Genomic DNA, 25,953 nt, shown 5'->3' with positions numbered 1-25,953 from the left:
CAGGTTTCTACTCTAAATTATCTTTGCTTTTCTTCTATATCATTCTTTTTGAGTAAGTTCATCTACTCCTATTCATTAATTTGCAAACTTAACAAAACTATTTATTGAGTGTCTACAATGTGCTAACACCATTCTAGATACTGGGAATGGGGTGGTAAACAAAACAAAGTTCTTTCCTTCATGGAGCTTATCTGCTAAAAGGAAGATAGACAAATAAGTATATAATATAATTTCAGGTGGTAAAAAAATGTTATGAATGGGCTGGGCACAGTGGCTCATGCCTGTAATCCCAGCAGTTTTGAGAGGCTGAGGTGGGTGCATCACCTGAGATCAGGAGTTTGAGACCATCCTGACCAACATGGTGAAACTCCATCTCTACTAAAAATACAAAAAATTTAGCTGGGGATGTTAGTGGGTGCCTGTAATATCAGCTACTCGGGAGGCTGAGGCAGGAGAATCACTTAAACCTGGGAGGTAGAGGTTTCAGTGAACCAAGATCACACCACTGCACTCTAGCCTAGGTGACAGAGAGAGACTCTGTCTCAAAAAAAAAAAAAAAAGAGAGAGAGAGAGAGAGAAAGTACTGGTGAGGAGTGGTGGCTCACACCTGTAATTCCAGCACTTTGGGAGGCCAAGGCAGGTGGATCACTTGAGGCCAGGAGTTTGAGACCAGCCTGGCCAACGTGGTGAAACTCCATCTCTACTAAAAATACAAAAATTATCTAGGTGTGGTAGTGCATGCCTGTAATTCCGGCTACTCAGGAGGCTGATGTACAAGAATCACTTGAACCCAGGAGGCGGAGGTTGCAATGAGTTGAGATTGCACCACTGCACTCCAGCCTAGGCGACAGAGCGAGACTCTGTGTCAAAAAAAAAAAAAAAAAAAGAGAGAGAGAGAGAGAGATAAAGCACATATACATGTGACAACATGGATAAACCCTGAAAACATTATATTAAGTAAAAGAAACCAATCACAATAAAAGCACATATTGTGGGATTCCACTTATGTGAAATATCCAGAATAGGCAAATCAATAGACAGAAAGTAGATTCTGATTCAGTTAGTCTGTTTTGGAGCCTGAGATTCTGCATTTCCAATCTATTTCTAGGTAGTATTAATGCTGCCAGTCCAAAGGCCTACTTTGAGTAACAAGATGCGAGATGATCTCTAAGATCTTTTTTCACCTTATGAAACAATAATTTAGTTTTCACCAAACTAGCCTAATTATTGCCTTTGCTAAACACTTATTGCATATTCCTGTGTCTATGCCTAGAGACATGCTGTTTCCTCTGCCCAAAATGCTTTCTCTCAAGTTAATTTCTCTTTGATTGCCCAGCCCAAGCTCAATTCCTACTTCTGTGAAGCTGACCTCTCCTAGTTATAAATGCACAGCTCTACCAATCTAACTCATAAGGTGAAAAGACATCTTAGAGATCGTCTCGCATCTTGTTACTCAAGGTAGGTCTTTGGACTGGCAGCATCATTACCACCTAGAAATAGATTAGAATTGCAGAATCTCAGGCTCCAAAACAGACTAACTGAACCAGAATCTGCATTTTAATAAGATCCTCAGGGGATTCATATGTACAGTAAAGTTTGAGAAGCACTGATCCATCATCATCATACTGATAAAATGAGGGTCACAGGTAAAATGACCAGCAAAGTAGTTAGCACTTGACTTTTCCAGTCAAGGCTTAAAAGCTACATATTTTAGTTCACAGTGCAGAGCTTTTTTCACTATGCTTTTCTGTTTCCTCACTGCTAGGAGTTTATTCATATGATCCATACTTCTAATTGGCTATATGCCTTGTAATAGACTTTATGTTGGTCATCCTATATTACCATTTAATTCTTGCATTGTTAATTTTTTCTATGTTTATCTATTATTTTCCTAACCTGACTTTAAATTCCTAGGTGACAGAGATGGTATATTGGGCTTCACAGTATCCAGAGTCTAGACACCTTTCAATGTTTTTTTGTTTCTTTTAAGCACAACTAAGGAAAATTTAAATTACAGAAACTTGAAAATGGGAATAATAACAAAATCTTTCCTAGGCTGGATCAGCATTCTGTGCATGAAGTGAAGCAACAGAGTAAATTATTAAATTGCACCAAAATCTCTACTTTATGCCTACATTTACAATGTAGAACAGGTTAGATGTTCCTCCTCATATTATGCTCTGGGTGCCTATCTCTGTCATTGTACTTTGCACATTGTATTGTAATTATTTCTTTATAAAACTCTATTCTTTGTTTTCTTGTGTTCTTTGAAGGTTAAGACGATGTCTTATTCATTTTTATATCTGTATCTAATATATAGGATGATAATGAATATTTGATGAATGCTTAAATAATAAATAATGTTTTGACCAAATATATTACAAAATAGCCTTAAATCTTATTTATAATATAGGTGGAAAAAAGACTAATTTTAATATAAAGAACTTTTTATAGCTACTTTCTACAGAAAGTTTACTAATTGATAAACTAATTGAAAGTTTACTAATTAAAAAAGAAGATATAAGTCACTCTTATTAACCACTCCTTTGTGGTTCAAATTAGGACCTTTTCTTCAGATAAAAGAAGAAAATCCATGAAGAGATAAAGGAAGAGATTTTCCCTCTTTAGGTATCTGGAGAACTTACTGTTTATCTTCTACTAGATGTAAAAGAGAAATTTGAGATTAAGGATACATACTTCTCAAGGAAATCCTCCACAAAGAAACTTGCTTTCCATTGGTCCAAGACTGAGGTATCCGTCATTCCCGGAACTGAAACAGCTGAGACTAGAAAGGATAATGGTTAACATTAATGTCTAGAATTTTCTTTTACACTTAATTCAAGGAAGCCAAACATTCACCTTTTACATTATGATTTTATCTTTATTTGTTCACAAATGTATTTTTTCAAAGTGATACCTGATTCCAAATATTTTAATAGTCATCCTCATTATCATCAACCTACCCCCGCCCTTCAATCAACTACAGTTAGAACAATATCACCTGAACATATCACCCTCATTTTATAGCCTCTCTTTTGCTTATACAGCACTACCATCCCAAATAGTCCCTTTCAACTGCTCATGCTATACCTCATGAAGCTTCTATTAACCATTCCAGCTCAAGCTGATACATTCTCCTTGAAGGGCCATAATATTGTCAGTAGCACTTGGGTACTCAACCATATACAGTCCTATATTTAAAATTGTAGGCGGCACGTAGTGGCTCACGCCTGTAATCCCAGCTCTTTGAAAGGCTGAGGTGGGCAGATAACTTGAGGCCAGGAGTTCGAGACCAGCCTGGCCAACATGGCAAAACCCCATCTCTACTAAAAATACAAAACTTAGCCGGGCATAGTAGTGCGTGCCTCTAGTCCCAACTACTTGGAAGGCTGAGGCAGGAGAATACCTCGAACCTGGGAAACAGAGGCTGCAGTGAGCAGAGATTGTGCCACTGCACTCCAGCCTGGGCACCTGGGTGAGAGTGAGACTCTGTAAATAAATAAATAAATAAATAAATAAATAAATAAATAAATAAATTTGTATGTGTACATAGCTTATCTCCCAAATTAGACCTTTGGTTCCTTAAGGAGAAAGACCATGTCATATACTACTGTCAGAATATAGAACTGAGTATTCCACCTACCACCAGTGTTACTTCTTACTAGTTTTGTTACCTTGAACAAATCATTTAACATCTACGCCTGTGCCTCATTGAAAAACATGAAAAAAAAAATACAAGAGTTTAGTGGTACTTTGGGAGGCTGAGGTGGGTGGATCACGAGGTCAGGAGATCCAGACCATCCTGGCTAACACGGTGAAACCCCGTCTGTACTAAAGATAGAAAAAAATTATCCGGGCGTGGTGGTGGGTGCCTGTAGTCCCAGCTCCTGGGGAGGCTGAGGCAGGAGAATGGCATGAACCCAGGAGGCGGAGCTTGCAGTGAGCCGAGATAGCACCACTACACTCCAGCCTGGGAGACAGAGTAAGACTCCATATCAAAATAAAAAAAGAAAAAAAGTTTAGTGGTTAAGAGTACAGGTTCTGGAAACACTCTGCCTAGATTTTAATCCTTGGACTGCTACTTATTAACTATATGATCTTGGGTAAACATCTTAACCTTTTTGCACCTCTGTTTTTTTTATGTACAAACTAGGAAGAATAGCCTTTTCAGAGTGTCGTTGTAAAGATTAAATGTAATGTGGCATGCAAACTGCTTAGAACACTTTAGGTTCCATAGCCTGTCCCATAACCATTGCTTTCAAAGAGTCTTGATTCTCTTGCCTCTCTTTCTCTTTTACTAACTTAGGACAACCCCTACTCTACACTTTCTGTGTATGTACACTAAAACAGTTGAAAATTACTGGAAAAAAAATCACCCAGCCATGCTAAAGGAACTCATTACAAATTATGACTATAAATCTCAAATGGCCACCCAACATTGACAGATGATAATAGTATACCCCTTAATAAAACTGGCTTTCTTGACCACAGATGAGGTCTAAAAAAAAACAAAAACAAAAACAAGAAACAAAAACAAAACTGGCTTTCTTGCTCTTTAAGACAGCTAATTCACACATTACCCCTTCAAATCTTTAGTGTTCATTCCATTATCCACTTTCAGTGTATGATCTTACCTTCACATAGAAAACTGATACAGAGAACTACCTCATTTTCCACCACCAATTCTACCAACTTACTGGCATAAGTACCTGCAAACTCTATCTTCGTATCTACACAGGGGAAGAATTATTTTAGTTCCTACTGAATACTAACTTCTCTAACTGTGCTCTTGATCCTATCCCCTTTTACTCCTGTTATCCTTTTTCTTTCCTGCATCGTCTTATTCTCTTTTTACCAAAATTGTTTCCATTGGCAAACATTTTACAGTCTCTCTCATCATGTATTTTTTAAAAATCACACATAAAAAACAAAAAAGAATAACTCTTTACTCCACTTCTCCCATAAGTTAGTCCATCATTTAAAAATTTTTCTTCATAGCAAAATTCCCCAAAATATTCAAATTCACTCTCTCACTTTCCCACTTCCCATTATCTTCTCAACATACTCCAATCATATTCCAATATATTCCTATCACACTCCAATTATATTCCAATCATATTAATAACCAATATTCCCGGCAAACCACTCTTATCAAAGTCATCAATGACCTACATTTAGTCAAGCTAATGGTCAACTCACTATCCTCAGATAACTTGAGCTTTTAACAGGAACCCAACGCATTGGACTACTACTTCCTTCTTGAAGCACTTTCTTCTTTAGAATTCTATGCCAGAATCATTTGATTTTCCTATCTCGCTTCTTAGGTAACTCCTTTTACATCAGACTTTTAACTGTTAGAGTGTTCCAGGGCTCTGTCCTAGGCCTTCTAATCTATTTATACTCATGCTCTCAGTGACTTCATCTAGTTTCACAGGTTTATGTGTAATTTACATATTGAAAACTCCAATTTGAAGCTCCAGCTTGAGAAGCAGGTTCACTGTGTACCGATTACCAACTTGTTTGAGTATGGTGAGACAGAATACCCATACACAGGAAGTTACATGAAGTAGATTTATTACTTACAGATAGGTAACAAGGGACAACGGAAGCCTAGGATTCATTGTGAACTGGTCCCGTAAGGCTCAGGAAAGCTGTCCAGGGCAAATGAAGTCTTCATGTGCCATACTTGCACAGCAGCTGAAGAACCCCAGAAAGCAGTCCACCTGGGTTTGATGTTCTGAGGTCAAAGGACGTGCTAGGCTAAAGCACTGAAGGACATCCTGTTTTGTGGGTGGGGGAAGACTGGCACAGAGCCTAGGCTGTTCTGGCCAGCTCCCCCTTTATCTCAGAATGTTGCATTCCCAGCACATTTTATAGTTATTCTTAAGAACTTCAAGTGAGAAAAGGAGGCCAAGGCCACCCAGAGAACTGTCCTGAGCAGCTGTGCTCAAGATTAATGTAACCAATTGCCTTCTTAATGATCCATTTAGATGCCTAATAATCTGGCTGAAGCAGAGCTGTTGACTCTGACCACAAATTGGCTTCTCTATAAGCCTTTCTCTATTTTAGGAAATGGCACTGTCATCTACCTGGTTTCTCAGGTCAAAAACCTAGAAGAAAATCTTTATTCTTCTATTTTGTGACCCCCTCACTGTTGACAATTTGTAAAATAAGCTAGATTTTAAGTACATCTCACATCTCCGTTACTATAAGCCTTGTCCAAGACACTGTAATATTTTATCCAGAGTTTAGGTTCTGGGCTACTACAATAGCTCCCTGATAGATTTCTCTGTCTCTCCTCTTGACTCCTAAATCCCCACCCTTTCTATTCTCCAGACAATCATAACTATCTTTCTACAGCATAAATCAGGTTATATCATTCCCTTTCTTAAAATTGTCCAGTGACTTCCCATATCCACAATTGTCTTAGTCAGTCTATATTGCTATAACAAAAATATCATAGACTGGGTGGCTCAAACAACAAACATCCATTTCTCATAGCTTTGGAGGCTGGGAGGTCCAAGATTAAGGCACCAGAAGATTCAGTGTCTAGTGAGGGCCCACTTCCTGGTTCATGGGTGGCTGTCTTCTTGCTGGCCTCACATGGCAGAAAGGTCAAGGGAGCTCTTTGGGGTCTCTTTTATAAGGGTACTAATCCCTTTCATGAGGACTCCATCCTCATGTTCTAGTCACCTCCCAAAGGCCCCACCTTCAAATATAAATTTGGGGGGACACAAACATTCAGTCTATTGCAGCTGTAATCAAAATAAACAAACAAACAAACTCACTGTTATGGCCTACAAAGCCTTATTCGGAAATTGCCTACTTCTCAGTCCCTTTTTCATTACCAAGTCACAATAGCTTAATTTTCTGGTCCTTATACACATCAAGTTCGTTCTTGAGTCAGGAACTTTGCATTTGCTTGAAGGGCTTTTCCCCCATATTTTTCATGGTTGTTGCTTTCCCATCATTCAGGTCTCAACTCAAATGTCCTCCTCCTGAGAGAGACATTTCCCTAACTATCTTAGGAAATAGCAACTCCCTACTCCCACAATTTCATATCACTTAGCATTACTGTCTCTTCTCTATACATTTATCAATATCAGATACTAGTTTATATATTTAATGGTTTTGTTGCTGTATCCTCCTTACCAGTCTAAAACCCACTGAGAGCAGAGACTACTTCTATGTCTTTTAAGTAACTGTGTCCTTAGTACTTATAACAGTGTTTGGTACATAATATATACCAAGTAAATGCTGTTAACTGACTTGACTCCTCCAAGGAGGCTACTTTTTTACTAGTCCATGACTTGATACAAACAAAAAACTATTTTATACATATATGCTTAAAAATAATTTTATATTCGGTGTGCCATTACAACTCGAAGTAGGCCTCAGATAGTCAAGAAAAATTCTATTATAATAAAACAAATGTTTACAATGTTAGACTATTTTAAGTCTTCATCATCTACATATCTTTTATTTGGTTTATTCATATCAAATATAAGCTTTCCAATTCCTTATTTAGTTACCTAAATTCTATAATAAAATACTAAGTTGTTAACTTCTTGGAATTCTGACATGAATAGATGCAATGAGTTTTTAATTAGTAAAACATTGCATATTCTTAATAATTTGCTGTGCTAAACTCTGAAATGGCTTTTAAAACACATTTTTAAGAAATGAAAACAAACATACCTCTTGTCCATGGCCTCCTAAATTTATTATCAGTAACTGCTACATGGTAACTTTCATCTTGATATAAACATGAAGGGATTCGAAGCAATAAAGCATCTCTGTAAAACTTCTTTCTAACCACATTCTGTGGAAGAAAGAAAGATTAGAAAATCTTTTAACATGTACTATTTATCAATATTCAGAATATATTAAAATTCTCTATACTTTGAAACTTATATGATTTTTCTTTAAAAGTAATACATGCTCCTTATAAAAACAGGCATACCTAATCCCAGCACGTTGGGAGGCCCAGGCAGGCAGATCACAAGGTCAGGAGATTGAGACCATCTGGCTAACACGGTGAAACCCCATCTCTACTAAAAATACAAAAAAATTATCCGGGCGTGGTTGTGGGCGCCTGTAGTCCCAGCTCCTCGGGAGGCTGAGGCAGGAGAATGGCGTGAACCTGGGAGGTGGAGTTTGCAGTGAGCCGAGATCGTGCCACTGCACTCCAGCCTGGGCGACAAAGTGAGACTCTGTGTCAAAAAAACAACAACAAAAAAAACAGGCATCCCTCACTTTATTGTGCTTTATTCTATTGTGCTCTGCAGATTTTTTTTTTTTTTTTTTTTTTTTTTTTTACAAATTGAAGCTTTGTGGCAACCCCGTGATGAGCAAATCTGTCTCTGCCATTTTTCCAAAAGCATGTGCTCACTTCCTGTGTCACGTTTTGGTAACTGTCCCAACATTTGAAACTTTTCTGTTATTATTCTATATGTTATGATAATCTGTGATCAGTGGTCTTTGATGTTAGTTATCATTGTAATTGTTTGGGGGTGGCATGAACTGCACCATATAAGACAGCAAATTAATTGAAAAATGTTGTGTGTATTCTGACAAAACAGCCTTCTGTTAGAAGAAGATGCCAACGAGGACTTTCATAGCTAGAAAGAAGTCAATGTCTGTGTTCAAACTTCAAAGGACAAGCTGACTCTCTTGCTAGAAGCTAATGCAGTTGGTGATGTTAAGTTGAAGCTAATGCTCATTTACCATTCTGAAAATCCCAGGGCCCTTAAGAATTATACTAAATCTACCCTGTCTATGCTCTATAAATGGAATAACAAAGCCTGGATGATGGCACATGTATTTACAACATGGTTTACCGAATATTTTAAGCCTATTGTTGAGACCTACTTTTGGGGGGAAAAAAAGATTACTTTAAAAATATTACTGCTTGGTGATAATGCACCTGGCCACCCAAGAGCTCTGATGGAGATGTACAAGGAGATTAATGTTTTCAAACCTACTAACACAATATGTATTCTGCAGCCTATGGATCAAGGAGTCATTTCAACTTTAAGGTCTTATAGAAATAAATACATTTTGTAAGGATATAGCTGCCATAGATGGTGATTCCTCTGATAGATCTAGGCAAAGTCAATTGAAAACCTTTGAGAAAGGAGAACCATTCTGGATACCATTAAGAACATTCGTGATCATCAGAGGAGGTCAAAATATCAACATGAACAGAAGTTTGAAAGAAGTTGATTCCAACCTGCATGGATGACTTTCAGGGATTCGAGACTTAAGTGGAGGAAGTACATAACTATAGAGGTGATAGAAATAGCAAGAGAATTTGAATTAAAAATGGAGCCTGAAGTTGTGGTTGAATTACTGCAATCTCATGATAAAACTTGAACAGATGAGGAGCTGCTTCTTATGGATGAGCAAAGGAAGGGGTTTCTTGAGATGGAATCTGCTCCTGGTGAAGATACTGTAAACATTGTTTAAATGACAACAAAGGATTCAGATTATTCCATAAACTTAGTTGATAAAGCAGCAGCAGAGTTTGAGAGGATTGAGTCTAATTTTCAAAGAAGTTCTGTGAGTAAAATGCTATCAAACAGCACTGCATGCTACAGAGAAATCTTTGGTGACTGAAAGAATCAATGAAGCAAATTTCATTGTTGCCTTAAGAAATTGCCACAGCCACCACTCTGATCAGTCAGCAGCCGTCAACTTCAAGGCAAGATGCTCCACCAGCAAAAAGATTATGACTCACTGAAGACTCAGGTAATTATTTATTATCATTTTTTAGCAATAAAGTATTTTTCAGTTAAGGTATGCCCATGGTTTTTTAAGACATAGTGCTACTGCACTTAATGGACTATAGTATAGCATAAACATAACTTTTTTTTTTTTTTTTGAGACGGAGTCTCGCTTTTGTCGCCCAGGCTGGAGTGCAGTGGCGTGATCTCGGCTCACTGCAACCTCAGCCTCCCGCGTTCAAGCTGCACTCCAGCCTGGATGACACAGCGAGACTCCGTCTCAAAAAAACAAAAACAAAAAAATGAGAATAAAAAAAAAAAAGCTATTCTCCTGCCTCAGCCTCCTGAGTAGCTGGGATTACAAGCGCCCACCACCAAGCCCGGCTGATTTTTGTACTTTTGGTAGAGACAGGGTTTTGCCATGTTGGCCAGGCTGGTCTCAAACTCCTGATCTCAGGTGATCTGACCGCCTCAGCCTCCCAAGTATAAACATAAATTTTATATGCACCGGGAAACCAAAAAATTCACATGACTGACTTTATTGTGATATTTGCTGTTGCTGAAGTATGCCTGTATCAGATAACACAGAACCACATAACTGAGAAAGTCAAGGCCCCTTGTAATATCAGTAGTAGTTTGATGTATTTTCCTACAGATATTTTTTCTAGGTTAAGCTAAAATATATGTGTAAGTACTTGACAAAAAACGGGATGACATCATTTACATATCACTTAGCAATGTGCTTTTTTTCACTAAACAGTATAATGTGGATGCTTAACATTTATCTTTGCATTATTTCCTTTGTTACAACCAGCAAATTCATTTCTAATTTTAAAAAATATATCTAATAAAGGGAACTGTTTCTTTAAAGGAATGTTAAATCAGTTAATAAGTTTGTAAATGAGTCAGTGTTCTCTTTAATTTGGCTCTGCCTTTACTTTCCAACTTTATCTTCCATTACTCTAGTCTCTCTAAATAGACTAGTCTCTTCACTACCTCCCTTAACGTTCAGTGGTCACTTGCTGGTTAACACCATGGTCTACACTGTACCTCTGAAAATGCCCTGTTATTCTTCTCTATCAAGATCCAACTCATCTTTCAAGGCCCATCTTAAACAATATCTCTTCTATGAAGCCCTTCCCCAGTGATTCTAATTTCTCACATAATTCATTATCCTATGTATTTGGACAAATGATAATTTCTTGCATTATTTCTCAAGACTTTTTAATGTTTGCTGAAGGTGTTATAACATATTAAATAAGAAGTCCTTATTATCCAAGGATAAGTGGTAAAGAGAAAAAGATTACTTAAGGTAATTTATATCAAATAAGGACCAAAGATTCACAGTAAATAGGAAAAAAAAGTTGATTAGTATTTAATCTAAAAAATGAAAGTTATAAAAAGTTTTATAACAAAATTTCATTTATAGTTATAAATATTACTTTTTGTTATAATTTTCCCACAAACTGTATTATATAATGATATGCATGATACTACTCATTGCTTCACCTTTGATCATGAAAAAGATATTTTTAGAAAATGTTTGAAGATTTTAAGTTTTTTTAAGTTTTTTTTAAGATTTTAAGATTTCAAGGCATCTCTGACTCCTTTGATATTCAAACCATTCTCTTCCTCTTGTCTGTCAACTGATCTAATTTTGCATGAACTTCATAATATCTTTACTTGTTATTTGAGCAGTTCCTCAACACCATTTTCATGAACTTGACCAAGTCCTGCATCTTTTGCAAGATTTGCCATTGATTAGTATTGCGTTTGTATTATATCACGGAGTGTTGTATACCAGCAGAAACCAAAATACCGTGGGCAAAAAAAAGTTTCAGGATGTTTGAATACAGACTAATTTTGCAAGTGGCCAATACACATATTTTGTTATGATGACTTTTGATTCCTACCATGGATATCTTTTAACTACACATTTGCTTCTCTCAATTATGAGGGAATAATAAAACCAGAAGATGCCTGCATGTCTTTCTTATTTCCTGTAAAATGTAGCACAGTTTTATTATACTGGAGTAATTTTTTTCCTTGGTAGATGGGGTCAGTGTTACAAAGAAAAAAATTTAACTTGTCAACTAAGATCATAAGAACAACAGACTGTTGCATGACAATTGCTCTAGTTAGTTTCCTAACAACGTGTCTGGGCTTGAAATTTAGCTCTGACAATTATAAAAGCTATTTAACTTATCTGGAAACTAGTTTTCTAACCTATAAAATTGTAAAACCTGTAAAATAATAGTATCTGCCTCACGAAGTACTTATGATGATAAAATGATAGTAGGATGGTGCAAAAGTAATTGCGGCTTTTGCCATTACTTTTAATTAACTAATGGCAAATTAACGGCAATTACTTTTGCACCACCCTAATATAATCCATCAGAAGGGCAAAGTATCTGTCCCACAGAAAGTGGTCAATGCATGCTATTAGTATGATTTCATAGAGATAACTGGGATTCTTTTTTCTCCACTCATTTCAAGAAAGATCATTCCAGATTGTTAGCAAAATCACCCCACACTTGTCAAGAGTTTCCATTTTTTTCTCCTGACAGCTTTGGATTCATTTTAATTGTTTGATTATTTTAATTTAATAATTTCCTTCCAAAAGTGGCTTTTTTTTTGAGACGGAGTCTCGCTCTGTTGCCCAGACTGGGGTGCAGTGGCGCAGTCTCGGCTCATTGCAACCTCCACTTCCCAGATTCAAGTGATTCTCCTGCCTCAGCCTCCCAAGTAGCTGGGATTACAGGTGCCCACCACCATGCCCGGCTAATTTTTTTGTATTTTTAGTAGAGACAGGGTTTCACCATGTTGGCCAGGCTGGTCTCGAACTCTTGACCTAGTGATCCACCCGCCTCGGCCTCCCAAAGTGCTGGGATTACAGGCGTGAGCCACCACGCCCAGCCAAAAGTGGCATTTTAAAGACATTAAATGTGGAAAATAATTTTCAATAAATCTAAAAGTAATTAGACTAATAAACAATCTAAAGATTACTGCAAAATTATCATATACATGTTGAGCATCCTTAATCCAAAAATTTGAAATCCAAAATCCAAAACTTTTTGAGTGCCAATATGATGCCAATGGGTGATGAAGATACTGGCACTTTTGCTTTTTGATGGTTAGTTCAGTGTACACAAACTTTGTTTCATGCACAGAGTTATTTAAAATATTGTATAAAATTACCTTCAATCTATGTGGATAAGGTGTATATAAAATATAAATAAATTTTGTGTTTAGACTTGGGTCTTATCCCCAAGATATCTCATTTTATATATATAAAAATATTCCAAAATCTGAAAAAAAATCAGAAATCTGAAATACTTTTGATCCTAAGCATTTCAGATAAGGGATACTCAACCTATATTGAATGTAGTTAACACTTTTTACATCATAATTCTCAGTAAATAGACAGTAAGCCACTAACACTCTACCTCATATAAATAGTCTATTGCATGATATTTCAATGCTGAAAACATATCTTCTTTCTTTCAAAGCAGTGTAAATTTCAACATCTGGAAATACAAAAATTAAAATTAAACACTGGTAAAATAGCAAGTCAAGTGCAGAAAATCTCAATCACAAAACTTTGGTTCACTCATTTTTAAAAAGGCTCTGAATGATAATCATTGGTAAAAATAATATACATTACTATAATTTTAAATCTAATATGAAAATAATGTATATTGATGTAAAATTGAATAATTTCTTATTGTTGAAACCATATAGCTGTTAGTTGGTTGGTGGAAATATATTTAATGTGATCATTTTGTTGCAAAAGAGGTTAAAATTTACAAGATTGCCGGAGTGGTGTAACCATATTTCTCAAGTGGTCTTGAGAATAACCATATTTCTCAAGTGGTCTTGAAATTGGGTAACCAAGGGCAGAACTCTGTGCTGAAACAGTGGAGGATTTGGAAAATTGGGAAACAATTTGTGAAACTGTTTCCATTCTCTTACTTAGAAAATAAGACGCCTAAAGTTAGAATTTTCTAGTAGCTAGCTCATTTGGAATAAAGCAACTATGGCATATTGGTAAATCAGCAAATCCATCTAATGAAGCAATAAGTAAAATTTAGAATGCTTAACTAGTCCGGGATGGTTCTCATTTACTTGAGAACTCAAGGAATTACAGTTTTGAAGTTACTCTAGGACAGAGTAACTTCTGTGTAAAACTTTTAGTAAAAAACTAAAAACAAACTTTTAAAACAATCCAGGCCAGGCATGTTGGCTCACACATGTAATCCCAGCACTTTGAGAGGCTGAGGTGGCGGATCACTTGAGGCCAAGAGTTTGAGACCAGCTTGGTCAACATGATGTAAAATACAAAAATACAAAATTTTTGTATCTCTACTAAAAATACAAAAATTAGCTGGGCGTGGTGGTGTGCACCTGTAGTACCAGGTACCCGAGAGGCTGAGGCACGAGAATTGCTTGAGCCTGGGAGGTGGAGGTTGCAGTGACCCAAGATCACACCACTGCACTCCCAACTGGGCAACAGAGCCAGACTCTATCTCAAACCAAAAACAAAAACAACCCAGAGCACAATTAGTTTATTTGTTTAATGACTCAGAAGGATTTTTGGATATTACAATATGTTTTCCAATTAAAATGAGACAAATATGTTATCTGAATTGTCTTTAATATTGTTAGATTCTGTGGTGTGGAGAATATATAGTGTGGCCACCCTCTTTCACTCTTAAACAGGACCAACGTGGGCATTATTTTACTGGTGGTTACTTCTCTGAGAATATTTCCAATCATTGCACCTCTATGTCTTTTACACCCAGTGTATCACTGATCTTTTTTTTTTTTTGAGACGGAGTCTCGCTCTGTCCCCCAGGCTGGAGTGCAGTGGCCGGATCTCAGCTCACTGCAAGTTCCGCCTCCCAGGTTCACGCCATTCTCCTGCCTCAGCCTCCTGAGTAGTTGGGACTATAGGCGCCCGCCAACACGCCCGGCTAATTTTTTGTATATTTAGTAGAGACAGGGTTTCACCGTGTTAGACTGGATGGTCTCGATCTCCTGACCTTGTGATCCGCCCGTCTCGGTCTCCCGGAGTGCTGGGATTACAGGCGTGAGCCACCGCGCCCGGCCTGTCACTGATCTTTCAAGCAAATATTGATTCTAGAACTTCCATTTCTTGGTGTTGCACTTTCAGAAAAAACTGATTGTCTCATTCTAAAAGCCATTGCAAAAAGTTAACAAGAAACTCAACTTTACTGACTTTACCCATTCAGCTTATTGTCAGCATTTATATTAACTTTTCTTTTCTTGTGAAGCCTAGTATTTCTATCACTCTCACCAATTACCTTAAGAAATAATTACTTTTGTATTGAAGTCAACCACTGAAATTCATGCTAAATATGTACTACTTAATAAGATGCCATATGTTATATACATGCTTAGAATCCCGTTTATCAAGTTTATTTCATTGTAATACAGATATCGAATCCATCTAATAGTGGTGGGTGGAAGCAAAAACGATACATTGCTCTTATTTCTAAAACCAAAGATATGGGGGAAATGAACAAAATCATGGTTAGAGAGAGGGTAATTTAAAATGATCAAGTTTTGAATTGCAGCAATTCTCGAATTTTTTTTTTTAATCTTTTTCTAAAGATTTTATTTCTTTTGTGCTACTTCCTAACAAACATCTACTGGACTACTGGACCAAAATGGAAATGCACACGATAATGAGGTCAGGCACAAGGCCAGGAAGTAAGCTTTCCCAAGATGATGATGATGATGATGATGATGATGATGATGATGATGATGATTTAATTAATTAATCAAATATTTTTTTGAGACAGTGTCTCCCTCTGTCCCCAGGCTGGAGTGCAATGGTGCGATCTTGGCTCACTGCAACCTCCAGCTCCCGGGTTCAAGCGATTCTCCTGCCTCAGCCTACCGAGTAGCTGGGATTACAGGCGGGTGCCACCATGCCCGGCTAATTTTTGTATTTTTAATAGAGACGGGGTTTCGCCATGTTGGCCAGGCTGATTTCGAACTCCTGAGCTCAGGCAATCCTCTCGCCTCAGCCTCCCGAAGTGCTGGGATTACAGGCCTGAGCCACCATATGCCAGGCCCCAAGATTATTTAAAAGCACTCACAGGTGAGTGTGAATCTTCGGGCTGGCTTCCCACCTCTCCCCACCAGCCTAAGGCATCAGGAGCTTTCTGCCTTCTTCACTCCCTCACATAAAAACCACACTTAAAAAAAAAAAAAAAAAAAATAAGCTCCGCCGGAAGTGGTGGCTCACACCTGTAATCCCAGCACTTCGGGAGGCGGAGGCGGGTGGGTCACTTGAGGTCAGGAGTTCGAGACCAGCCGGTTCAACATGGCAAAACCCCGTCTCTATTAAAAATATAAAAATTAGCCAGACGTGGTGGAGGACGCCTGTAGTCCCAACTACTCGGGAGGCTGAGGCAGGAGAATCTCTTGAATTCGGGAGGCAGAGGTTGCAGTGAACCGAGATCGCGCCACTGCACGCCAGCCTGGGCAACAGAGCGAGACCCTGTCTTAAAACAGACAAAAAACGTAACATGGCAGAGAAGGCGAGGTGCACCTATTTTCCCTTATTGTTTAGCCCATACAACTTCTAGGTGATGGGCTGAAATCCCACCAGCATCTCTGAGACCTTCACACCTTCTATTCTCAGGTTAAGTGGACAGTGGGTCTGGGGTTTTGTCTCTACAGAGCCACATCGGCCGGGCCTCACAGATGCGTTTTCCGGAGATTCCTGAGCTGCCATACTTCTTTGGTCCCATACGACCTTTTCCTCCCCTCAGCCCTCAAAATCACCCTCTCTCCTGCCTCCAGCCTCTCAGGGCTCTTACCTGAGGTAAAAATCGCCTCCTGCATCTCTTCCTGGGGTAAAATTCCCGCCCGCTGGACACGTGACCGCTGAGCCTGCACTCTGTGTTTCCATTGGCCAGACCAGGCCCCGCCCCTTGGGCTCCGGGCACTTCCGTCCGCGAGTGGGCACAGCCTAGGGAGGTAAGGACTGTGGGGATCCGAGGCTGCAGCCTGGGCAGCGCCGAGGTCCTCGGGAGAGAGCAGAACCCTCGTAGCACTGGGCGGAGTGTGACGGTGGAGAAGTCGGCGTGAGGCTAGAAAGAGCTGGTTGTGAAGGGTTGGGAAGACCCGGCAAAGCAGTCCGGACTTCTTTGGGAGTGGCGGCTCCCACGTTGTTAGCGAGGCCGGGCAAAACGCGGCAGGGTTAGCAGGAGGGCGAGGGCAGAAGCCTTTCAGAGGTAAGGGTGGGAGGATTTAGCAATCAGACAGATTCAGGGAAAGAGAAAGGCAAGAGAGAGGAGGCAAACGTGCCTCGGGTCTGGCTAGGTGTGGGTCATGGCTTGGTAGCAGAAGAACTTTTGAGGAGGGGCAGGAAGATACTGCTTTTCAATTGACACATGTGGATTGTATACCTTAATTAAAGCCACCCCCTTACATACACACATTTAGGTATCGCCAGACTCGCCTGATGAGGAATAATTATTCTTTCCTCCATATTTCTTAACTCCTGTCTTTTCCATGAAACGGCTTGGCATTAAACTCCTTCCCAGAAGATTGCAAGAAGTAACATGCATTTATTTACTTTACTAACACATGGGTGCCTTTTGAGTTGATTGTTCAAATACTAATTGTGAAATGTCAGTGGATAAGTCGCTTTATTTTCTTAAGTTACTTCCTTTATTTTGTACAGGTGTGTGCAGTTTGCTTCGGTTATATGGATTTAATGTTTGACAATAATCAGTTTTAAAGATATTCACCTAACATTGAAGTGCATTAATCATCCTGTGTTCTTGGGTGTCCACCTTTTATTAAAATCAATTTTAAATTAAATATCTTTGTAAAAGTTACAAAAATTGGCCGGGCGTGGTGGCTCACGCTGTAATCCCAGCATTTTGGGAGGCTGAGGCGGGTGGATCACCTGAGGTCAGGAGTTCGAGACCAGCCTGGTCAACATGGTGAAACCTCATCTCTACTAAAAATACAAAAAAAAAAAAAAAAAAAATCAGCCGGGTGTGGTGGCACGCCCCTGTAATCCCAGCTACTTGGGAGGCTGAGGCAGCAGAATCGCTTGAACCCGGGAGGCGGAGGTTGTAGTGAGCCGAGATCATGCCACTGCATTCCAGCCTGGGGGACAGAGCAAGATTCCGTATCAGAAACAAACAAACAGAAAAACCAACAACAAAAAAACCCAAAAAACAAAAATAACACATGCTTATCCTTACTATAAACAGGAAAACCATCCGAAGATGTATACAGAGAAAGTAATCGCCATTCCCACCCCAACTCCCAGGTAACCAATATTAACAATCTGGGTTGATTCTTTTCACACTTTGTTGTATGTTCATACAAATTTATTCAGATATGCATGTACAACGTCGATTGGCTAATTATATGTAAAAATTATTACTTTTAAAAATAGCTGCATAATATTTTATAGTAACTACATGCCATGATTTATCTTAACATTCCACTACTGATGGATTAACAGATTGTTTCCAATTTTTTGGAAACAATGACAAATAATGCTGCAGTAAGAATTCTTGGACATATGCTCTTGAATACTTTCTGTGGCATAGATTTGTTTTGGCTTGCTGGCTGAAATTGTAAGAGCATTTCAAATTTAATAGATATTGCCAATTTTCCTTCCAAAAATGTATAGCAGTTTACATTAACAGTACCAGAAAAGGGTCATCAGTCTCCTGAATACCCAACAGTACTGAATATATTGCTCTTTAGAAATTTTTGCCAGGCTGATGCATGAAAAATTCTATCTTGTTTTAGTTTGCATTTCTCTGACTACTGCTGAGATTAAACATGTTTTAGATGTTTATGAATCCTTTGGATTTCTTCTTCCATGAATTGTCTAATTATGCATGTGGCTGTGTATGTGTGTATATGCATCTGTATGTTTGTGTGTGTGTGTTTGTGTGTGTATGAGATCAAGTGATTTTCCTATTGGGTAGGTTGTCTTTTTGAAAATCTAGTGTAAAGGTGCATTAGTTAAAATCAGGCCTAGCTGTATAAATAACAGAAAATTCCAAAATAATATTAAATATATTTCTCTTTCATGTAAATGAAGTCCAGAGGTACAAAGGTTAAGGACTGATATGGCAGCTCTGCCCCACTAAGTCCTCTGGGTCTTAACTTCCTACCAGCTCATTTTTCTGCTATTTCTGTGTAGTGGTCCTTGTTTTCATGGTCTCAGGTGGCAGCTTCTGTTTCAGGAAGCAGGATGGAGGAAGGACTGAAAAGGAACAAAGGCCAAAGGCACAATGTCTCTTTATATATATGTAACTTAAATTGTAAAATATAATGTTCACATAGAAATATAATGTTTACACAGAAACTGTACCACAATGTATAGTTATAAAAATTATTTTAAGGAAATGTCCATGGAGCCTCCCCTCAAGTGAAGAAACAGAGCATTGGAATTTCAGAAGCCCGCTTTTCCTTTCTAATCACAACTCTCCCTAGAGGAAGTCTCCCTCTAGACCTAGAGATTACTATAATTCTGACTTTATGGTAATCATTGCCTTGCTTTTCTTTAAAGTGTTTCACCCAAGTATGCATTTCTAAATGACATAGTTTGCCTATTTTTGAATCTTGGTGTTTGTGTTACTTTGGTTCTTGCTTCTTCTATTCAGTGGATGTTTATTGTATATGATGATTCAATTTCATCAATTTCATTCGATGTATTATATATGATGATTTCAATTATATATGATGATTATTAAATAGGATACAATAGTATCCTATTGTATAAGCATACTTCAATTTATCCATTCAACTGTTGATGGACCTTTGGATTATTCTAATTCTTGTATATTACAAAGAATGCTGCTACAATATCCTTGTACATGTATCCTAGTACACATACATGTTTCTCTGGAATATAGATTTAGGAAAATGTTTTGGATTGTTGAGTATACATATCTTCACATTTATTGACTAACACCAAACTGTTTTCCTAAGTGATTATACCGATTCACCCATCAGTAATGTTTAACAGTCTGTACTGCTCTATATCCTCACCAACTCTTAGCAATTTCATACTTGAAAATGTTGAGATCTAGTAGATGTCTAGTTGCAGCAAAGGCTGGAAGATGCAGTGTTCATTCTGAACAGTTATGTGCATAGTTACTATTTGGAAATTCTATTATTAATATAAGAAAAAAACATATATTGGGAAATACACAGCAATCTCTGCCACATTCAGAATACTAACTTAAAAATAGCTGCCAGGCTGGGCACCATGGCTCACGTGTGTAATCCCAACACTTTGGGAGGCTGAGGCAGGAGGATCACCTGAGGTCAGAAGTTCAAGACCAACCTGGCCAACGTGATGAAACCCTGTCTCTACTAAAAATACAAAAATTAGCCAGATGTGGTGGCAGGTGCCTATAATCCCAGCTACTCAGGAGGCTGAGGCGGGGAGAATCGCTTGAACCCGGGGGCAGAAGTTACAGTGAGCCGAGATCGTACCATTGCACTCCAGCCTGGGCAACAGAGTGAGACTCCATCTCAAAAAAAAAAAAAAAATTAACCAAGTGTGGTGGCACGCACCTGTAATCCCAGCTACTTGGGAGGCTGAGGCAAGAGAATCACTTGAACTCTGGGGGGCAGAGGTTACAGTGAGCGAGATCATGCCACTGCACTCCAGCCTGGGTGACAGAGTGAGACTCTGTCTCAAAAAAAAAAAAAAAAGAAAGAAAGAAAAAAAAGAAAAGAAAAAAAGCTAAATTTTTTTTAGCACTCATTATGTGCCAAGCACTATTCTAAACACTTTGCAACAACTCATAAGCTAGATAAATTTACAAATATTACAAACTCCAGTTTACAGAAGAGAAACCTGGGGCATTGACCACTTAAGTCTCTTATCCAAGATGAGCTTGAAAGTATGAGACAGAGTTGCAAATCCAAGTAGCATGACTTCAGAGCCCAAACTCTGAATGAGATCATACACTCTCTAAAAGGAATATTTGCTCTTGAGTCATCCATGTTTTGTAAATGTTTTCTGTTTATTTTGGTGAATTTCTAAAGATAGTTTTCTTTCTATATTTACAGATAATTTTATCATATCCAAATCATGTTTTTTTCTTAGTAGATAATGTTTCTGCATCATTTCTAAAATTGTGCATATGATGAGAGAATCTTAGAACAACTGCTTTTCCCTATAAGTTTTAATTCACCATTATTTGCACCATTGTTATTTTGAACCTAAATGGAAATAAAACAAGTTGAAATAAAACACCCTTCAATATAAACTAAGATGAGGATGGGAAGGAGGAAAAAAATTCCTCTACTGTCCAGACCAATTCGACACATTTACGGAAATCTCTTGTAATAATATCAAACTTCATTATTGTACTCACACGCTGTGCTGTTAAGGCTATAGTAATAACATTTAATGTTTATTGAGAACATACTTTGTGCCAGACACAATACTAGGCACTGATGATGCAAAAAATAGGGAAAACAAATCTTTGCCTCCAAGAAGCTCACAAATCCTTGTCTGAGTTGCTCTTATTTTTCTTCTCTTTAGGTGATTCTGAACACTGCTGCCAGGATGATATTTCTAAAACAGCTAACTGTTTTTGAGTGGTATTCCCTGCTCAAATTGTTTCAGCTGTCACCACAGCATAAAATCTGAAATCCTTAGCATGGAACAATACTCACTCAACCCCATTTATTGTGGAATCCTGAACCATTGGCCATTCTCTGAAAGAGATTCTCCCACTCCTAAGTCTTTGTTCCTGCTAATTTATTTTGTACTCTGATCACATGTTGAAATCCTACTTATTCTATACATTTTAGTTTAAATATTCCCTCTTCCCACTGACACTCTTAGTGAGAATCAGTGGTTACCTTTTGTCATTCCTACAATTTTTGTTAATATCCCACTTTGGGCACTTTTCATGTTTTGCATTATAATTGTTTTTTTCATGTCTGCCTTCCTCACCAGCCTTCAATCTTCTTGAGATTGTGGGCCATGGACCATGTCTTAATTATGTTTATGTAAGTAGCACAATGCCTTATCCAGAGTAAGCACTGTGATGAATATTTAATTTAATTCACTTCTTAACATCTGGCACTAGGTCATTTTGAAATAATGACTATCAATTTTTTTACACTTCCTATTAAATGTAGGCTTTCAGTATTTTTGCAGGAGCAATTGTTTGTGAAATATTACACACACACATATACATGCCTATGCAAAATGAACATGGTATGAATATAGCAGATAATCAGCTCAAGATAGAATTGCAAATTAGCTCAAACCAGATCATGCAGAAAATCTGGATATATGGAATGAAAAGTATTGCACAAATGTGTTGCATAAGTAATTTATTGTCTTCTGGCTGCTAATTTATAGGTGTAACCTCACATACTATCTTTTGATCGCCATTAAGGGACTGTTTTGCACCAATAGACTGAGAGCAAACATTTTAATACAACATATTCAGTCTAATTAAGCTGGATAATTACTGCTGGAAAAGAGCTATGGTAGCAACAGCATGTAAATAAATTTTTGCAAGTATAGAAGGGAAACCTAACATTTCATATTCATGTAGATTACCTCTTTTCAAATACAAGAAGACAAATGTTATTCTAGCCCGTTTTGGCAGTATTCATCTCTGTAAATACTATTACTTTTCTCTGTCCCGTATGTTCAACCCTTCAACATTTTTCTGATTATGAACCATTTCACATATCGTATGCTTATTGGATCTTTTACACACATTGAAAAATTCAGGTAAGCTAAGATTCTTGCTGTAAACTTTACCCATGTGTAGACTTCACTTTGTAACCCAGAAGAAAGAGTGGTAATTGGGTCACCATTTCCATGGGAAAAGTAGAAGTACTAACGCCATACTTTCACCTCTCCCTGAGTAATATTTACCCTAAAACCCTGCACATTATATGGTTCAGTGAAGTTAAGCAATTTGCCCAGAAATACATAGGCAGATCAAGAACTCAGCTCTTCTGACTTCTATCCTGTGAGTTGTAGTTGTTTACTTATTGATTTATCCATCAATTATTTTTAAGCATATATTATGTGCAAGGAAATATGCTAGTCGGGGAGAGCAAATTGACTCTACTCTTTCAATGTGAGAGGGAAAATAAACCATTTACATAAATATTATTCCCTAAGAAAATTAATGTTATAAGAGTATGGAAGTTTAAAAAAATACTTTATTATTTCCACAAATAAGTTACAGAGAAGCAAAAATTTGATCAGATAACTCATTTATTATTTCACCAGATTAACCACACCAATGGAAAATCTAGCTGTTTGGACCACAAAAGCCACAACATAGCACCACTATGTACTTAATGGAAGATGAACTGACTTGCAAAACAAATAACATCCAAAGGTCTAAACTGCAAATTCAAACTAGAATAAGTTATAATAAATGTCTCAAATATCCAGGGTAACAAAACATCATCCTTATAAAATGTGGAAAAACTATTATTTCTTTCTCTCACCAAAATAAGGCTTAATGTTGTTTAAGGTATCCTTGATTGCTTTTATGCCTTGTATTTAAAAATGAAGGAGATGGGCATTGGACTAAACTTGGGAAGAAGGACGTTACATTAATAATAATTTCATGGCCGGGCACAGTGGCTCATGCCTGTAATTCCAGCACTTTGGGAGGCTGAGGCAGGCCGATCACAAGGTCAGGAGTTCAAGACCAGCCTGGCCAACATAGTGAAATCCAGTCTCTACTAAAAATACAAAAAAGGAGCTGGGCGTGGCGGCGGGCGCCTGTAATCCCAGCTACTCAGGAGGTTGAAGCAAGAGAATGGCTTGAACCTGGAAGGCAGAAGTTGCAGTGAGCGGAGATTGTGCCACTGTGTTCCAGCTTGGGCGACAGTGCAAGACTCTGTCTCAAAAAGTAAAAATAATAATTTCATATGCAAGAAAAGTCATTTTACGAAAAGCTGAAGGTAGACCTTTCCCATAAATAAAATGATCTTGTAAAACAATTCTGATAATTTTATATTTTTAATTTAGACTTACTCTTGTATCTCAGAATGTAAACTAACAAATGATTTTTGAATACCTACTATGTGCTCAGTATGTACAACTTCAGGAGAAAGACAACTTGTGTTGTCTCTTACAGGAAAGAAGAATAGCTAGAAACAGTAATGTTATTGACCACCAACTGACCATCTATTGATCATTTAATATACTATTGACCACCTTCTTTAACCTTCTTCTTTGTTTTCTGGCTTCCTGGATTATTTCACCTGTTCTGTGCCTGGGCTCTTTATCATCTTGGAAGAAAATAGCAAAACCAGGAAATCAGGCTTGTTAGTTACACTACAAATATATGCTGTGCATATATTTAGCACAGCATATATTTGTAGCTAGACCTTCAATGCCAGTTGTCAATCATTATTTTCCTTCATTTGTTATAGAGAGAGTGTGTTGGTATATGCCAGCAATATTCTAGGTGTGAGAAATAGAGTCTCAAACAAGACATTATCTATGTATTTATTTATTTAGAGACAGAATCTTGCTCTGTCACCCAGGCTGGACTGCAGTGGTGCGAGCTCAGCTCACTGCAACCTCCGCCTCCCGGGTTCAAGCGATTCTCCTGCCTCAGCCTCCCGAGTAGCCTGGCTAATTTTGTATTTTTAGTAGAGTCGGGGTTTCACCATGTTGGCCAGGCTGGTCTCGAACTCCTGATCTCAAGTGATCCGCCAGCCTCAGCTTCCCAAAGTGTTGGAATTACAGGCGTGAGCCACCGCGCCCGGCCCTATCTCTATTTCTAAACAGCCCCTTATCCTATTCTAACAACATCTAGACCAGTGGTTCTCAATTGGAGGTGAGTTTGTCCCTCAAGCGGACATTTGGGCATGTCTGAAGATGTTTTTGCTTGTCAAAACTCGGGGAAAGCCAGCCTGGCTATGCGGCCCCCACCTGTTCCTGCTACTCGGGTGCGGCCTTCACCTGCCAGGCCCTTCCCCGCTAGCTTGGGGCAAGCAGAGCTGCATCCAGTGGAAATAAAGCCGTTCCAGGATTATTGAAAACTGAGTAGCAACCTTGGGGGTCCTGGGTCATCACATACTCCCCCAAATGGAAGGTCCTTCTCTGGCATCAATTCCCGTCTCAAGGCCCCGCCTTCAACCTACGGTGGTCCTCCCCTGAGTAATGGTCTTCAGGCTCTATCACGGTGGTGGAGTCTTCCGCACCCAGCGCATCGACCTTCACCAGCAGGCCTCCCCACCAGATGTCCTCCGCTGGATGCCTAAGCCTTGGGAGCAACAGGGCCTCCTTGAGAAGAGCCTTCCCGACGGGCAGAGGAGCTTGGGTCCCGAGGGGACAAGGAACCTGGGTTGCCCTCATCCCCAGAGCTTGTATATAGATTATAAATATATAAGGGGGAAAGGGGTGGGTTGGGAGGGGTTGTAGGGCTGGAGACCCACTTCCCCTCCTCCCCGTTCCCCTGGTCCCCTGTCTCTGGGGATGTTTGTTAACAAAGAGTAATAAAATGATTTTTTTTAAAAAAAGGGCCAGGTGTGGTGGTTCACGCCTGTAATCCCATCACTTTGGGAGGCCGAGGTGGGCGGATCACGAGGTCAGGAGTTCAAGACCAGCCTGGCCAACATGGTGAAACCCCGTCTCTACTTAAAGATACAAAAAATTAGCCAGGCATGGTGGCACACTCCTGTAATCTCAGCTACTCAGGAGGTTGAGGCAGGGGAATCGTTTGAACCCGGGAGGCGGAAGTTGCAGTGAGCTGTGATGGTGACATTGCCCTCCAGCCTGGGGGACAAGGCGAGACTCCGTCTCAAAAAAAAAAAAAAAAAAAAAAACCTGGGAGAAATGGTCCTGATATCTAAATAGGTAGAGGCCAAGAATGTTACTAAATGTCCTGCAATGAACAGAACAGACTCCATGCTCCCGGAGAAGAATGATGTGTTCCAAAATAAGAATAGTATTTACTACTGATTAAAGGAAATTTAAGAAATCTTGATCTAGACTAATATAGTCCCACACTCTTCACACTCTTCTAGTCGTATATATGAAACCTACCTCATTTCCTGCAGGTGACCTCACATTCTGCTTGAGTGGGAGGTTGTCTCTTTTTATCTCATAATGTCTATTTAGCCTCATTTGGCATTTTCTTACTCTCTTCTTTCTGTTTTCTTTCTAAGATATTCTCTTTCAATCTCTGTGACTTATCTT

At 38.6% G+C, this 25,953-nt stretch overlaps 1 protein-coding gene across 2 annotated transcripts in view; it reads right to left on the bottom strand.

The window, feature by feature from the left end:
- The window catches only part of SHOC1 (shortage in chiasmata 1), a 115,773-nt gene extending 98,933 nt beyond the window's left edge, over nucleotides 1–16,840 (bottom strand). Inside the window, exons 1-4 of one of the 2 annotated variants that reach the window (XM_055117251.3) lie at nucleotides 16,577–16,840; nucleotides 13,172–13,252; nucleotides 7,699–7,822; nucleotides 2,698–2,785 (exon numbers count right to left, since the gene is read on the bottom strand). In XM_055117251.3, coding sequence (XP_054973226.1) covers nucleotides 2,698–2,785; nucleotides 7,699–7,822; nucleotides 13,172–13,216 — 257 coding nt within the window. In that variant the 5' untranslated portion in view covers nucleotides 13,217–13,252; nucleotides 16,577–16,840. Of the gene's footprint in view, nucleotides 1–2,697; nucleotides 2,786–7,698; nucleotides 7,823–13,171; nucleotides 13,338–16,576 lie in introns of those variants that run through there. The other variant, XM_034967985.3, reaches the window with a different exon arrangement.
- Nucleotides 16,841–25,953: the final 9,113 nt, after the last annotated feature.

The sequence above is a fragment of the Pan paniscus genome, chromosome 11 (assembly GCF_029289425.2).
Source record: "Pan paniscus chromosome 11, NHGRI_mPanPan1-v2.0_pri, whole genome shotgun sequence".
NCBI lineage: Eukaryota > Metazoa > Chordata > Mammalia > Primates > Hominidae > Pan > Pan paniscus.
Note: the sequence above shows the minus strand (reverse complement) of the source record. Positions and strands in the feature narration are given on the sequence as shown.